Below are 17,823 nucleotides of genomic sequence, written 5' to 3' on the forward strand. Positions count from 1 at the left end.
TGGGAGCAATGGTAGTGGTGGTGGGAGGAGAGAGGCCGGTTTCGGCGGCTTTCCTACCCCAGCCAGGGCACTGGGCAGCAGGGGTGGGAAGTACCTTCCGCTCAGAATTTGACTGGGCAGCTGCAGATGTCACGGGCTGCCAGTCATTGGACTTGAGATGGTACAGCTCATCAAATTTGAGGCTGATGTCTTCAATGGATAGCTGAAGGAGGTCCCAAAAACCAGCCAGGTCCTGGGCTGTAGGGCGTGGGTTGGCATTTGTATTCTAACCAGAAGAGAGATGAAAATGATTGAGGAGTAAGAATACAATACATGTAATCTATATAACACTGTAATGAATATTACAATGAGAAAAGAATCATGAGATATAAAAGCTGACTGCAGTCAAGCGTAAGTGTACAAAGTGTTACACAGCTGATGAAACCTTGTTAAAAATAAAACTGTTTTTTCTTTTTTCTTTTTTTATTACTACCCTTAAGCCCAAACAACTTAACTTCTTTTTGGAGTTTGGAGTTTTTGTCCAGAATGTGAATCAAACTCATTCTGGTTATGGGTTAGTTTGTTTTCCTGCTATCACGGTGTAGCCTCTAAAGCTCCAAAAAAGAAGGATTCTGACAAATTTGCCTGTTTTCAACCTTTTCAGTGTACCAGAGAAGTCTTGTCCAGGAATATGATGCATGTGTGAAAATGGAAAACAAATTTTATATGAAAAATAAATAAATACAAATAAAATTAACCACTGAAAATGTAAAAGTTGGCTAAATCTATTTGAGATGATCTTGGCAAGTAAAAGGGCGGTATCTATGTCCATGATGTGCCATCATCTTGGTGGGATGGTTTCTTTACATCACACTCCGTCTGTCACTGGAACCTCAGGACCTCAGTGTATTGTAGTTTCACCACAGCTGGAACCACCACTGTCCATGGAAGCCTTCAGCTGTTTGACTAGAAAGTAGATAGCACTGACTGTAGGTTTGGTTTTAAAATGAGCACTGTTTCTTACCCGGAAAGCTTATTTGGTTGCTCCTTTTTCTTTTCTTTTAAACTATAACAGACCCTTCCCCTTCTTTTGGCTTTAAACCAACCTCCTTTGAGGCTTGAAAGAACTGCTGCTAATATGTGTTTAGCTGAATTACAACAATGCTATTTACAGTTTAGATTGAGAGTCATATGTAGACAATGCAGATTCCAAGATCATCAGCTCAAACAACCATATGCAAGTTATTCAAACATGTCACCAATTTGACAAGGTCTGGAAGAAGACCCAAACCGGCACCCTCAGATAACAGGAAATGGGTTAGGATGTTGAGGAACAAACCAGGAGCCTCCATTATTTTATAATGCAAATGTGTGCCTGTTGTGTGTGTAATGTTCTGCTGATTAAGCCGCTGCCTCTCTTGGCCAACACACGATCACAAAAGGTATTTTAATTCTCAAGAGTTTTATCTTCTTATTAAATTTAAAAAAAGTATCAATGGAGGAGGACAAAAGCTGCATAATAGCACTGCCTGCTTTGACCAGCAAGAGTTATGGCACAGAAAAGCTGTTGTTTTCATATTTAGCACTAGAGGGAGCTACATCACAGCTTAACTCTTTTTGTTGAGCTGGAGGGACTACTATCGCAGCACGGTTTAGTCATTTCAATAACATCATACATTTCCAACTCCCACGTTGATAAATTCAGTACTTTGATCTAGAAGGCAACCACTCAGCATCTAGTGTCAAATCAAACTGTTCCCTCTATGTTTATTCTGCTGATTAAACCTGCAGATACTGCCCGATATGAAGTAAAGGCTGCTCTGAGATCTTTTACTCTCACACAGCCACTGCTTGTAATGCTTGGGGAAGGCTGGCTTTTAGATTGTGCCTTCTTTTTCTGTGCACTACATTTATGCAGCTTTATATCACTGCCGTGATCTATATTCATATATTCTAGATAAACCGCGTAGTCGCTCTATATTTCTTACTTTGCAGCATTTGTTGTAAAGGATGCGGTATATAGCCATTTTCACTAAAACAAGGGCTTATTTCTTTATTTTAAGCTCCTTTTCTTTTGTGTGGGTTGATCCCAATGACTTGTTTTGTGTAGGCCTAATATGCTGTATATCAGATTAGTTGTCATATGTGCGATAGCTTTTGTAATCATCAAAGCAAGCAGTTCTTGCTGTGGACACACAAAAAACCCCAACAAATTCCCAAATTGGTAACGGGTACAAGAAACTAGCTGGGACTTTCAGTCTCGTGAGCGAGCCTGCAAAGTGGAATCATCACAGAAAGGCCATGTACACACCAAGTTTTGTTCACACAGTCCCCGGAACTGCTGAAACTTCTGAGACATTAGGAGTTGGGCACTTCCTACTGCACTGCGAATCTTCCCCAGCACTACAGTGAGAGAAAGAAAAAAAAATGTAACAATCATTGAAGATTTTCTCTTTTCTTTCTTTCTACCTCCTAAAGTAGAGACAGAATTCATAGTGGCACTTTACACACTGACCTGCATACAGTTGGTCTCACTGGGTAAACACTTGCTGGTTTTTTTCTTTGGTGCAGAACATTATCATACAAAGCAAAACTTTAGGGTCTAGACGTAGGTGTAGGCAACAGTGAATCTAACAGACTCCACAGGATGTCATGAAGGGGATTACAGTGTATTGGACATTGTGATTCTATTTAAAGGAATGTAAGCCTATATAGATACCCCAGCCTTCTGTCTGTCACTTGTTACTATGCTAGTCTTTTGCTTTGTCAAAATCAGGACAAACATCTGTCCTGACAAAATTGCGGCTTCTATTCAATCACTGCATTTCAAATGTATTATACTATTTATGATTATAGTGTTATGCCACCTGGGTCTGGAAAACAGCTCGACATCAGATTTAATCCTGAATATTTTACTGTAAAACACACACACACACACACACACACACACACACACACACACACACACACACACACACACACACACACACACACACACACACACACACACACCTCTGAGTATATGTCAAATATATAGTCAAATATAGGAAAGGGCCTTGTCTGAATATTGACCACCTACAGCCCTGCTTGTGTGTACTGTGTGTATTTGCTCTATGCCACAGGCTGATGTGGAGGCATTAATCTAATCTGGGGGTTTAATCAGGTCCAGACTAGATTTGTGTAATTCTGGAGATTAGAGGCCCGTTTGTGTGCGGTAACCCCAGGTATTACCGCCTCATCCCTGCCATGCTGTGCAACTCTGATAAGAGTGAGAAGAGGCCTTGAGGCAAGACCCTATAAACGGAGCTCCACACCAAGTGCCGGAGCGAGACAACAACAGACGTTTGGAAGAGCTGAAGCGCTTCGGTAGTGATTTGACATTTAGCCTTGGCGTGCTCTTTCTGGAACTTTCTGGCTTAAATTATGGCTATGTCAACCATAGATAGAAAGTTTCAAATTTTAAATGGAAAAAAAACGTGTTTTAATTGTGTGTTTGTATCTCTAGCTTATAATGAAAAAGATCCCTATGCAGTAACACATATGCAACCACTTTATCTGCAAGAAAAACTATAAAGAACAAACATGTTTTACTTAAAAACATTTTTATGTATGAAAAAGCTACTCCTGATCACAGTTAGCAACTTAGCCTGCTATGAAAGCCCTAATCACCTCTGCACCACGGTCTGCTGAGCTGTAAAGTGGACTCAACTACATGTGCTGCAGACTCTGCTTACTCCTGCTGACTCTTGTAAATACTAGAGTAAGAGCGCATCCTACTGGACAAACTATGTCATAACATAGTTTTTGAGATAAGAGGTGAAATGTCTTTAATAAACTCAAAAAAGTTGAGTTTTTTTCTTTTCAAGCTCTTTCTAATCTACTTAAATAACGATGACCAGGACGAGAACCTACACAGACATATGCCATGACACAATTACCCTAAATATCTTTGGAATATGCCATCCATTCATTCAACTTAGGGCAGTGGAGAGGACAGGTCACCAGCCCATCACAGAGCTAACCTGGAGAAACTGACTGTTTAGTTAAGGTTTATGTGACCGATAAAACTATGGCCACCATAGCTCAGTCTATTATTCTGGGAGTGTGGGAGGAAACCAGAGCAATCGCAGGGTTATGATGTTTTTGAGGAGTGTGTCCCGATTGATTTACGTATGAATTTTTAAACAATTTCCTTTATGTTACTGCACACAAAACTATCACTGGTAGTGCAATGAACTTGTGAATTTGGTTTATGGTCACGAGGTTTAATTAGTTCATGTTTATTTCTGAGAAATTTTGCTTTTCTTCCTGTAATTTTGCCATTGTGGTATACAACAATACCCAGGAGTCATAGGCTCTGCTGTGAATTTAACACTCTCTGTTCCAGACAATAACAAAATGTGTCAACACAACCAAAACCATATCTGAGACAACAAAGTAAACTGATTTATGCTTTTTCTATTCTGCAACCTTCTCCAGCTGGCAGAGGTACTTAAACAATGAGAAAACTGTGTTACAGTGAGCACCCTGCCATCCTTACCCTCTTCTGAGAGCTGGTTATCTTTGGTTTCCTGTTCCATCTGCTGGCACCAGCCTTCCATGCGTCCCGTCTCGGCCTGCAGTAGCTTCAAGAACCACTGGCCGTCCCTCCGACACAGCGTTCCCCCTCCTCCGCTCTGAGGGACACTGCTGTTATTCCCGCTGTCCAGCCAGGGGTCTGGCGGTGGAAGAGAAGAGGGGTCCAACGCTGGGTCCAGACTTTCCGAAAAAGAGGAAGAGCTGCTTCTTGTGGTGGAGCGGTTGAGAATCTGCCTGGGAGGTGGAGGTGAAGAGGTGGGGTCGGCGCTGTCTAAAGAGTCTCGTCCAGGAGGGGAGCTCATGGACTGACTGGCACAATTGACCATGACTTTCTTCTCAGTGGGTTTGGCATTAATTACATGGGAGATGATAGAGATGTCCTGCGTGTCTGAGTCTGTTTCGTGCTTTGAGGCCATGCTGCTGGAGTGACTGAGCCTGAAAAAAAGTATTTGACACTGTGATAAATTTGCCTTTTTTCATAATTAGAAGAACATTGTGACATTTTATGTGCACAGCATTAACAAAGAAAACCTGTTTACTCCTTACTGGAACAAACAGGTCTTTCTTAGTTTAAACAGTGAGCCAATTCCACTGGTTAATGTAGACATTATAAATACAGAGGATATAATGGAGTCTGGGCCTTGCATACATTATGATGCACTCAGACCAGCATCAAATGATTTGTGAGGATTGGAACTCTAGCTTCTTGTTTTTCTAAGGCTGATTAGATATGATGGATGCAATGACTGAGCATTACTGTTATCAGTCAGAAAATGAACATAAGGAGGTTTGCGTTCAGTCAAATAATGAAACATAAAGAAGAGGGAGAAAAAAAAACCCTGAAGAATGACAGAATCATTGCACCAAAACTGACATAACAGAGTCACATAGCACAATACCAGCAAAATACAAACAGGTCACAGAATGCACTGCACCAAACAAATGAATCTTAACCACACATTAAACAGAGACATATTTAAAGTTTCCCGCGGTGCGTAGCCAAAACTAGCTGCCAGAGACAGACGTGCATTTGCCCTGTTCTCTGTTATCTTGATTATATTCAAGCACTTTGCAAAAGACTGTAAGGAGACAAGAAAGCAGACAGTCACTTACTATACAAGATACCTGATTGTATACACGCCTAATAAATGCGTAAAACACTCAATCTGCACTTTCCAGACTGTCTGCAGCACTTGAATATAATCTGTAGAAAAAGTGTGAGTCATCACCCTGTGGCAAGTTTAAATTGTGTGCACATTTCACATTTAACTGCATTATGCATGTTCACAGTCCAACACTTCAAGACTATTTTCACATTTACTTGCTACAAGTTGAGTTCAAAAGACAGACTTTAGCAAACTAAGATAATTTGGGTCTGCTGCACAATTATCACTCACAGAAAGTAATGAATGAGGAGCCTTACAACCAGCAATTAAACTTTTCAATTACGACAAAAAATAGCTTCATATTTGACAATTTGAATTCAATGTAGGAGGCTTTTAAGAATTTCTAGGTGAGTAATTAATCCCCCCCATTACATTACACATGATTAATATTTTTGTTTATTTGAACATGCCCGGGGGGGATCTTTGAGTAGTTAATATTCATTATAGGAATATGGTTCAATGTTGAAAACACAACACACAAAGACAATGAGGGTGTTTTAACATCTACAAAGCTCCTGGAAAGGGAAAGAACAGTCAGAGGAGTATGTGTGGCTATAATATAAATTCCTCACGTTGTTAAAAGGACAGGAAGAGGACTTACTGCCACCCGTCCTCCACCTGTACTCCAATTGATTGAAATCTGGTCAGGGGAGGAGTCTCTTCTCGTGCAACTTCCTGAATACAGTCCACCTGAAAAGTAAGGAACAATGACACAAACAAAAATATAGTCAAATGTTTTGTCAAAACTACGATCACGAATCAATTAATATGGCACCGAGCAATGGCTACTAGCTGGCATTCCAGAGTGACAAAACAAAACACTAGTGGAAAAACTGAAAAGAAAAAAAAACCTGTATAATTTATGCTTGGTTTCAATACAATGTCGAAACCAAAGGTTGTTCTAAATGAGTCACTGAGAGCCGGATCTGGAAAATGGATAAAATATTTCCGCTTCAGAACAGAAAGTGAGAAGAAGGTGAAGCAAAAATATGTGGTTTGGCTTCAATACCACAGAAAAAAAAAATAAATAAATAAAAAGATTGCTCTCGCCAGGTGTAATGAGAGGGCGAGAGTCACAGTAATGACACCTTTAACTTCCAGGCATACTTTTAGGTTTGATGGGAAACACTTAGACAGAGATCATGAACAAAATTAGCTTTTTCCTGGATTCAAGCTCAGCAGGCAAAACGAGTTACACTTCAGTCAAGGATGTGACTATTGGCACCGCGCTGTGTTAGATGTGTAGTTAACGTCTGATTTCTACACAACTGTGCAACAGTGGTACAGCCACCCCTGTCGTACCTGTATGCCAATGGAGGAAAGTTTCCGCCTGGGCACCGGGACTACTAGGGGCTCCTCTGCTGCAAGATTTCCTTTATTAAATCCCGATTTTAGGGGTTCGTGCTGGACTACAGAGTCACTTGTCTCAGTGGAAGCATTTGCAGTAGCGGGGGCAATTGGTTCTCTCGGGGTAGCAATAGGAGTGGGGATGATGTGCGGAGGGCGGGGAATGCCCCGGGCCAGGCTGTTGGCACGGGTGCTGTCAAGGCTGTCAGAAGAATTGCTTTGAGCGTGGCTAGATTGGCTGTTGACCTCTGACCTCCTGTCCTGCTGGTCCAAGTAGTTGTCCTGGGCCGATTCTGTGCTGCTCTGCACGGTCACTGAGATGTAGGGCTTGGAGGTTGTACGGGGTGGCACTGGTGGAGGAGCTGCTTTCTTACAGGTGGTTATGCACGAGGAGACTGAAGGAGAAAAGAGCAGAGAGGGAGAAATTAGAAGAGAAGGATTATAAATAAGAGTTTCAGTGAACTGGCCAGTGACTTCTAGGGATTGTGAACACAAAACAAGGAGGAATCAATGATAATAAAATGCACAAGTAGAACTGCAAACAGCTTACTGCATTACCCATTTGTTTATCAGGGTAGTTCTAAGAACTCGCTAATCACTTTTCTCAACATGTCCAAAGCAAAACTCTTCAGCTGCATATAAACACACAGAGACACTGTTGCATGAAAGCTGGAGCTACAGCTGAACTGGGGAAGCATCCCATTAAGTGGAAAATCTAATCAGGCAGAAAATTGAACAAACTTATCATCCCATAAAGGTTGCTAAATTAAATCACACACACCCCGTGTGCTTCAAAGACTCAATCACAAGACAGGTGATGAAATCAGTAAACCAATTGCTGGCCACTTGACACTCAAAGCCAAATATGGTAGAACAGCTGAGGGAGATAGATTTATCTGCAGTGCTCACTAATGACAGTCCAAAAATGCCCTCCAGTCATAAAAGATAACGCAGAGAGAATGTATGCACAAAAGAGGGAGAAAACCACTCAAATAAAATCTGTGTAGTAAGAGATAACATGCAATTAACATTTTTACAACACCTTTACAAGTAAAATATTCTCTCTTTCCACCAGCTTTAATAGTGCATTTATGCTTGTTGTTACAGCATGTTGAGTAATAAATGTCAATTTGGCAAGACACAAAAAAAGCAAGCAGCTGGGCTTTTCAAACATGGGATACATAAGCTTTTTGCAGTGACCCTGACACAGGTCACTTTTAATGTTCTGTCAGATACATCAGTGACAGTGGTGGAGAGCACCATTGCACTCGTGAGAAAATACTTTTTGCACCTATATTAATGAAAACTGTAAGCATTAACTCATTAAGTGTAACTATACATGTTAATATCGATCTCAGTAACTAAATCAATGTAAGCGTGTGTGTGCTGCATGTGACACAGTAGCTCCCTCCGCACCTCACACTCTGACTGAGCGAGTTAGATTGCCGTGGCGAAAAGTAACCAGAGTGCCCAGTCAGACGCTCATCTAGGCCGACGCGTTCAGATGCCATCAGATCAATGGAAAGAAGCGCTCATCTGAAAGGGGCTCGCGTCTGTACGCTTTGACATGTTCAATGCTGCACCAACAAAACAAATATGCTAGCTGTGTGTTAATACTCCACCGCGTCGCAATGCTCCAGTTTCATGGTCACATGGCAGCGTACCATATACAGGGGTTAAAATTCTCAAGCCAAGCTCCTTATACTGGTAACAGTTTGTGTTAGTTTACATGAAATCCACACAACATGAGACCATCACGCAATATAAAAAGCAGATTTTCCAGCTCATACCAACGTCTGCCCTCTGCCTATTAGACCACAATGATTCAATGCTAGCATGGCCATTCATTCAGTTTTCTTTATAGCTTTCATTTCCCTCTGATCTATATTAGTAAAATCAGAAGAAGAATTTGTGATATAAATCTTTTTAAGAATAGAACATTTGGCCATTCTGGAGCTGCGTATAATCCAGTCATCAATCACAAGCTATATAGATGTTCAGTCAGGCTACAGATTCCCATTAAGATCATGTAAACACACTCACAGGCTTCTATAGTTCGTTTAAACACAAGGACTCTGTAGAAGAGACCACTATTCCCCTCATGCTACACACACAGTAATGGCAGAGTGCGATGGAGTACCACTAAAAATGTCTAATCTAAACAGGGAATGTTACTGTAGCACTGTAAACCCTTTGGTTGCTGTGTAATCCCTCAAATAGATGATTTATTTGACATCACATGAGGAAAAACAGAGGAATGAGGAAAAAACCACGGAAGAGAGTTGGCACTGAGAAGAGCCTTTGAAGTTGAGAGAAGAAACTTACCTTTTAAAGCCTGAACCATGAAATAATTGCCAGAAAATTCAATTTTTTTTAAATGAGACTGTTTACTTTATTTTACGTTCTGATAAAATAAAATAAAATCAAGTAAATATTTGCATATATGAGTTTTAATTGTATCAGATTTGTTAAAAGCACACTGATGATGTGAAAGTCTCAAAAAGTCACAAAAACTCATGCATTAGATATAATATATAACGCCTTAATATAAATTTAAACTTGGCCTATTTAACATCATAGTCAGGCTTAGCTTCACTACCACTTAATCAAAGTGTAAAACGTGGCACAACAGCAGGACATGATCACAGATTCATATAGTCACGTGCTAAATTTTACATTTTAGATTAGAAGAAACAACACAACAGCATCTGGTGAACTCCATTCAACATTTTTTATGCTTCATCAGGTTTCACTGAAAGCTGCGGTCAAAATTCCAAGAAGGGTTTTTAAAAAGCCCTGCAGCAAACATGTGAGCTGCTCTGAATCACTAACAAAAGGGTCATTTGTTCACTCTGCTCCTTATCTTTACCTCCAAACACTCACATACACACACTCACAGCTCATCTGACCTTGTACATATTATTGAGTCAGTTTAATCTGATAAAGTGCGAGTCAATTTTGTCAATTTGCTGTCAGTTACCAGCCTGAAGTACTGGACTGTCACTAGATCTAAGGTCCTTCTGGCAGTCCAAGATGTATGAATACAGAGAGTTCTTTTTCCAATCTAAAAACAGTGCTGTTACTTTATTTAATAGCACAAAAAAGTCTGTATGGAGTAATTCAGGACTGTGAAGATAAACGTCTGGAAAAATCGAAAATACAATACTTCCTACTGACAGACTAATACCTGTCAACAGCCAAGAAGTCTCGCTTGTGACTGCTGCCCTTTGTCCCCGCTGTGACACTAAACAGCGATGCACTCAAGATGACATTCCAGAGAAGCCTGAACAATGACAGCATTAATAAACACGTCACTATCCACCAAGAATGACCAACATCCTCGCTGATACAGCTGAAAAGTCCACGTTTCCTCTCCTTTTTCTAACGCGAGTTAGACACTAGGCAGAGCACAGCGTGTGATGTGGTGCGCTGGCACTACTAATGCATCCCAGCGTGCGGGGTAACTGTCACCGTGACGAGGTGTTAGAGGGCATAGATAGTGTGCATGTCTGTCTTTGGACACCTGCCCCGCAGATCTCCAAGTGTCACATCACGCTTTCGTCATCTGACCAGAATTCACCCTCTTAACTCTTAATGCCGCCGAATCTGCTTTACTCACGTAACTGTCATAACTGACATCTGCCTCTGAGATTAGTCAGGAGATAAATCAGCAGAGCTGCGCACAACAAACGGGACACTCAAATACAATCAGTATGTTGTCGAATAAATAACATTAATTCCAAAGACTGTATATTTTAGATGGGCAGTGGGTAGGAAGGCCTTGTGTCGAACCTTGTGTCTACTTGACAAACTGTCAAACATTTTTTCCCGTGTCTTTTTGAGCACCGTCGCTGCCACAGTGTTCCCACGAGACTGCAGATTCCTCCACATACAGATTAGCAATGGCATCCATAACCACACGAGTGACACAACCGGTTTTTAACAAGTCTAGAGTTTACCCACACAATCCACTGTTGTTCATACAGCTTAATGAGCAAAGTGTAAAAAGTCAACTGTATGATAGCACAGAAAACAGATGTAGAAAGCCTGTTGCTAGGGCTGCTCGATTATGGCAAAAATGATAATCACGATTATTTTCACTGAAATTGAGATCACGATTATTTGACGATATTTATTTAACCCTTTAAGACCTACTATAGAACCAAGTCCACCAGAGCTTATATTATTTTTTTACATGCTGTAGTGCCATTTGTGGGAGCATTTCAAGTTGCTATACATCAATACAACTGTTATAGCCCATATTTTAATAATATGTATGCATTAAGTGCATAGTAATTACATAAATTGCAAAAAAGTGCAATAAACTACAAAAAAAAAAATTGAAAATCACTTTTGTTTTGTTTACATATATTTCTACTTGGAGAAATTTAAGAGGCTTATCCCTCAAAACTTTAAATACAATAAAGTTGCAAAAAATAGTTTCCCACCACAGGAAATTTATTTTGAGTGTCTTCATAGTTTTATTTTGGAGATACAGCAATTTTTATATACTGCAGGAAAAACAAAAAACAATCCTATGATGCAAATTTGCAAAGAAAACAGCATGTGCATCATTTTCACTGTGGGAAGTGTTACGAACAGCTGATAGGAACGGCAAAGCGTGTTTCTGGAATATTATGTTTTTGTTCCTGCAAGCGCTTTTTATGCAATTTTTGCAAAGCTATATGTGGAACGAAACCGTGACCGAGGACAAGCTGATGGCATCAGATGTAAGTACAACTCCTCCGGTTTCATATGCAAAACAAATTATTGCGCTAGCTTACACGGTTCAGGTTCTACAGGGATTTAAAAATAGTTACGCAAAACGGAGCGTGCTGCTCTGACCGGCTTTAAAGGGTTAACAATGACTTTAAAAAAATAATATAAAATGGTGTGCAACACCACTGAAGTTTTTTTTTTTTTTTTAAACTCTTTTCAACCAACGGCAGTCACTCTCCTCTCCAAATAACTATAGCTTTCCGAGCTTCCCTCGGGTCCTCTTAATCAGCGGTCTCCACCCTTTTTTGCGCCACGGACGGTTTATGCCCGACAATATTTTCACGGAACGGCCTTTAAGGTGTCGCGGATAAATGAGGGAGGGGCTAATAATCGGCTCAGTCATTTTTAATGATCGTTGAAAGCCCAGATCGTAATCGTGATTAAAATTCGATTAATTGAGCAGCCCTAGCTGTTGCTATCAGAAAGAGTGCAGTGCAGAAACGCATTAACAACAGAGGAACAGCAAGTAGCACATTCTCTCATCAGACTGTCTCCTGTACTTGCTTAGGTTAAAGATTTCAGCCACACAGGCATACACAGCTGTGGAAACAGAAACATCTTATTTTAAAATCGTATAACAAAAGTGCAGCCAGCTCTTTCTAACCCTAAGCTTTTGTTCAGAACTGCAGAAAAGAGCTACAAAACAGACATGAAGCCAAAAAACTGCTGCCTTTTAGTTACACAAAATAACCCTCAACAGGGATGCACTGAATTAAAAACATATAGCTGGTCTTTGGAGTAAAAAAATTAACAAAGGAGAGAGAGAAAAAAAGTAGATTGCTGAAAAAATGTTTTGATATCTAGATTTTTTTAGATAATTTCAGCATTATGGTTGAAAGCAACATGCTGCATCAATTGTTGTTGTTGTTAAAAAAAAATTAGATTAATCTTCAATTGAGACACAATAGCGGTGTGGGAAATAATTATTTCATCTGCTGCTCAATTTGTAGGTTTGCTCACTTACAATGAGGTTAACAGTCTCTATTAGTTATGGCAGTTTTCTCAACCACCAGTGCGGTGAAGTTATCCTGTACCCTTAAGAGAAAAATAGCTCTAAACGATGTTTCCATCTCCCTGCTTGACTGCGGGGATGGTGTTCGTTGGATCGCACTCAGCATTTCTTTTCCTTCAAACACGACGGGTCAAGTTGGTGCCAAAGAGCTCGATTTTAGTTTCATCTGACCACAGCACTTTCTGCCAAATTTTCACTGAATTATTTAGATGTTCACTGTCAAACTTCTTGAGCAGGAGAAACTTATAGTACTACATTCCTATGTAGTATAGTGCGTTAGCGATGGTGTTCTTGGTGACTGAGGTCCTAACTATCTTCAGATCACTAACAAGCTCCTCTCATGTGTTTTTTGGCTGATCCACCATCTTTCTCATAATCATCTTCACCCTACGAGGAAAAATTTTGCATGATTGTGACCGATTTTATATTTCTTCCAGTTCTGAATAATCGCACGAGCAGTTGTCACGTTCTCATCATTGTTGATGGTCTTGCGTTCCCATGACATACTCTGACACCTCTTTAGTCTTTCCCACTTTGGCGGAAAGGTTGGAATGGAAGAAATTGATTCTGTTGACAGAAGTGCTTTGTACACAAAACAAGTTGAGATTAGTAGTATCTGTAATATACTGTAAATTGTTTGTCACGTGAGCATATAGAGAAATTTTGGGAGCCAGAATTGTGGCTGCGTTGTAGGCGAACAAATACTTGTTTCATTCAACGACATGTTTGTAACTTTTATTTGATGTTTTTTTTCTGGATTTTTGGTTGATATTCTGTCTCTCTCCTTTAAAAATAAAACTACCATAAAAATTAGAGACTGCTCCTTTCTTTGGAAGCGAGCTAACTTACAAATTCAGTACTGGATCAAATAATTATTTCCCCCACTGTATGGATAAGAATTTCTGTAAAAAGTAGGGCTCTGCCGCACAAGACACTGGCCTGTGAAGGAAATTTCTATTGCATCAGCAGAATGAGGCAGCCTTGTTACATTACCTTTCAGAAGGCTTTATTCTTTCCGTCCTTATCTGAGGCATGAAGATCAAGTATTACTCTGGAGTGAGTAAGCTTGAAGAATCTGTCTCGATCTATAACTAGGAGCCAGTAAATTTAGAGCATAGGTTATCTGAGTCATGCTGTGAACACAGATATGCTGAAGAATGATTTAAGCTGGTGTTTTTAATGTTTGGTTTTTATGCTACCTTCAGAGATAAACCTTTGCAGGTGGTTTGTGTGCTTTGACATTTATTTATTTATTTATTTAAAAGCACCTGGTTGCCCATTTTCAGCTTGATGTAGCTTGAGGACCACCTCTTTGGTGGTCTCAGTCAGTATTGTCCTGTTTTCATGTTTCATCCAAAAAAATTATTTCAACCAGTTTTCAGTATGATTGAAATTTAATTGACAGAGAACAAATTGGGATCAATAGAAAGACCAGGATGTCATCTTGACAGTAAAGTAGGACTCGTATAGATTGCATTCATGGTGCTTGATGTAGAGGTCTTAGACTCATATCCCTAACAGAGGACAAAAAAAAGAATTGCTGAGGTTTTAGGAGGATATAAATCAGTTTTAAAAACCATCCCAATTTATTAAACCTTAACTAAAGAATAAAGAATAAATCCCAAACTGAGAGAAAAGAAAAATGGGACATGTGCTACAGGACAAACAGCAATCTCCTTTCTCTAAATAGCTTTTTACTATTTGGTAGTTCCCACAAAGCTACCACTGTTTGAAGGGCATTTACCAACATCGGGTTTGGAACATTTGATCAATTCGTTTTAGAAGCTTGAGTGAGTTAAAGTTCCCCCTCAGGGAGAATATTGCAATAGTAATTAAATAATTAAGCACACAACAAGGTAAAAACCAAAGCCTTAAGATACCAGCACACCAGCTATAATCCAGCATATAATCCATCATGTTAAAGGGTACACAACTTTACTAAAGAAGACACTAATCTTCATCCCAAAATGCTTATTTAATAAACCAGGACACAACCACATTCTCAATAAAGACTGGAAAGACTGAACATAGTGGATGACAGCTCCAGCTCAGCCGAAACCAATATAAACACTGGATCAGTAACAACAACTGGTTCAAGTGACACTGATGGTTCAGAAACAGCATGAGGTGAACTGTGATGCTGGGTTTATCAGCAAAGTATGGATTATGTACAGTTTAATCCATTAACATCACAAGAAACACACAACACTGCCTGTAACCATGACCACCACTCCCTTGTCATCGAAACCATCATCAGGACACAGAGATTTTTCACAGTTACAAAACTGCAGAACCTTAAATGTAACCTGAAAAGGGCTCTAGACCAACATTTGGGCGAATATTGGGGCAGCCCTTAAATAATAAGATAAGATAAGATAAGATAACCTTTATTAGTCCCACACGTGGGAAATTTGTTTTGTCACAGCAGGAAGTGGACAGTGCAAAAGTTATGACGCAAAAATTAGAATACAATAAGAATAAATACAGTACACAGCTGTACAGAATAGAATAAAATAATATACTATATACAGTAGAATAAAATAGAATAAAAATATACAATAAGATAAAAATAGAATACGAATGCTATATACAACTGAGTAAAAATACAACGATGCCAGAAAAGATTATTGCACTTAGTGTTATTGCACATGTGTGGAATCCCCCTGTGCAGGCCAATTTTAATGAAGACAAGTGAATACATTTAGCCGTCCACTTAGACTTATGCTCAGAAACACCAGCACAAACTATCAACGGGAATGCTCAATTATCGTCCTAACACCACAAAGCATACGTCCGTTTCCGTGGGCAACAGCTAAACGTCATCCTGTCACCGAACAAGCCGGGACACCAAACTTGAGCTTAATTGATGATAACGTGTAAACAGTAAGCTGAGAACGGTTAGTTTACTTACCCTGTTCTCACAGCGCAGTCAAAAACACACACGAAGTGTCTTGAGTAAAGACTTAGATTGTTTCAATGACAGCTGTCGACACGCACTACCTGTCACGCCTGTGGAAACGAAAAGCCGGGTTTTGTTGCCTTTTGTTTGGAGCGTCTCTCTGAGCTCCAGGGAGGCGTGGTGGCAGCTCTACTTGATGCCTTCAGGAGCACCTCGGACATTCTATCACCACCGTCAGAATACCAAAAGCTTTTTTCTTTTCCTTTCTCTCCCCCCATTTTTAAATGCTAATAATAGCATCGGCAAGGTCCTACAACTTTTAAAAATTATTTTATTTTATTTTATTTTTTAAAATTCAGACATAAAAAAATACAGTAAGGATAACAACAACTGAAATAAAATTAGATCTAAAATGAAATTTTCTTTTTCTAACTGTAAAGTTTTGCAAGATCACAGGCTTGCTGCCAATGAAAGTGTTAGTTTTAATTCTGTTCCACTGCTCTAAAATGCAATTCTAGACACTTTTGGACATTAAATATACTTTACACAACCATATTCATAATGCCTTAAATTTTGCACAAGTAAATTAAGTATTAGTATAACTGCAACAAAGACCCTTTTAAGAAAAATATCTGATTGCTTCTTATACAACAAAAAAAGCAACTCTATCTGATGTCTACACTCTAAACTCTGATAATCAGAAATTAAATTGGATTTAATTTCTCAAATGTAATTTTAATTTTTGTAAGTTTTAATGCAATATTTTTTGAAAAACAAAACAATAGACAAGCTAATTTTTCCTATTGTGTTTATGCACAAGTAAACACGTTTAATTAAAAAAACAAAAAACAAATCCTTGGTTAAAATATGTAGACTGAAGCTACAGAATAATCCCCAAGTAGCACTGAAAAGTTTCATTACCATGAAGGCAGCATGTGGTCTGTGACTTACACACTGTGTGAAGAGCGCCACAAAGTGGATGTTTTTTTTGTTTGTTCGTTTGTTTGTTTTTTAATAGTAACCCATAGCCTAGGAATATGCATCAGGGGCCACTGAGATGTCAACAACCAGTAAAACATTCCGGTGAAATTAAAAGTTAGGTTAGCAAACAAACTGCTCACTGTCTTCTTGTGCTACCATGTCCTGTAATCACAAGTTACACAGTAATGTATACTTAGAGTATGATTTTAATCTAGTCTCTGTCCAGCAGTTTGACAACTTTATATTTGTACTGATAAACATTTTATTTATTTATTTTTCTTTGTAGTTCATGAAGTGGTAAATGGATAGAATGATTTTAGGGGGGAAAGGGGTTGGTTTCACGTTGTTACCTGTGCGTGGGGGTAGGATGTGTGGTCTGTCTGTCCCAAAACGCTGAAGAAAAATTGCAAGTTGTTTCTCCTTTGGTTCTTTGTCCAAGCCTGTGGCTCTCAGGTAAGAGCCAAACTGTTCTTTCCATGTCTTCCATTGTCCAGAAAGTTCGTCTAGCATGGGCAAAAAAGGCTGCATTTGAGCTGCATGTAACGCTGCGTGCATGCTGGAGGATCAGTTGCTCGCCAAAGACCAAGGTTATAATGAACATTCAAACTACTACCATGGAAAACACAAAGCAAAGCAAAGAATTTGGGCTCATGTGATTGTGTCACACTTGAAAAGGAGTGAAAGAAAATGGTTTTATCAGTTTGGGAACACATTACTGTGCTTTGTGGCAATGACTCTTCCTATATTGTTTTATAAAAAATCTGCAATTTACCATCAGTTTTTCAGTCTGGGACTTACCAGTGCTGGTGCTGTAGGTGCGAACCGTGGTGTCAATGGGAGGCGGAGAGCAGCCCGAGTCAATGGATGCAACTTCGTCGTCTTGGGAACAGCCAGCCTGGATGGCTCTCAGGTAGCTGTGGCTGCGGGATCGGAAGCACGTTGGCATGGGTAGGTCTGGAGGCTCTGAGTTGTCCTGAGAATGGGAACGGGAATCTCTAAATGTAGAATCTGAGCTGCGGTCTTCATAATGATGGCTCCTTTCTAGGTCTCGTAGCTAGAGTGAAGGAAAAACAAAACAAAAC

General features: G+C 39.6%; 1 protein-coding gene across 3 annotated transcripts in view; it reads right to left on the reverse strand.

Moving 5' to 3' along the window:
* Nucleotides 1-17,823, reverse strand: part of dlgap4b (discs, large (Drosophila) homolog-associated protein 4b) — a 146,184-nt gene that overhangs the window by 5,417 nt on the left and 122,944 nt on the right. The window contains exons 8-14 of one of the 3 annotated variants that reach the window (XM_085456214.1): nucleotides 17,540-17,795; nucleotides 17,092-17,244; nucleotides 7,026-7,465; nucleotides 6,325-6,413; nucleotides 4,520-4,992; nucleotides 2,291-2,382; nucleotides 95-265 (exon numbers count right to left, since the gene is read on the reverse strand). In XM_085456214.1, coding sequence (XP_085312340.1) covers nucleotides 95-265; nucleotides 2,291-2,382; nucleotides 4,520-4,992; nucleotides 6,325-6,413; nucleotides 7,026-7,465; nucleotides 17,092-17,244; nucleotides 17,540-17,795 — 1,674 coding nt within the window. Of the gene's footprint in view, nucleotides 1-57; nucleotides 266-2,290; nucleotides 2,383-4,519; nucleotides 4,993-6,324; nucleotides 6,414-7,025; nucleotides 7,466-17,091; nucleotides 17,245-17,539; nucleotides 17,796-17,823 lie in introns of all 3 variants that reach the window. The other 2 variants (XM_085456213.1, XM_085456212.1) reach the window with 2 other exon arrangements.

This window comes from Copadichromis virginalis, linkage group LG5 (genome assembly GCF_057382275.1).
Source record: "Copadichromis virginalis isolate Kocher_CV1m ecotype Utaka linkage group LG5, C_Virginalis_male_GT1.1, whole genome shotgun sequence".
Lineage (NCBI taxonomy): Eukaryota > Metazoa > Chordata > Actinopteri > Cichliformes > Cichlidae > Copadichromis > Copadichromis virginalis.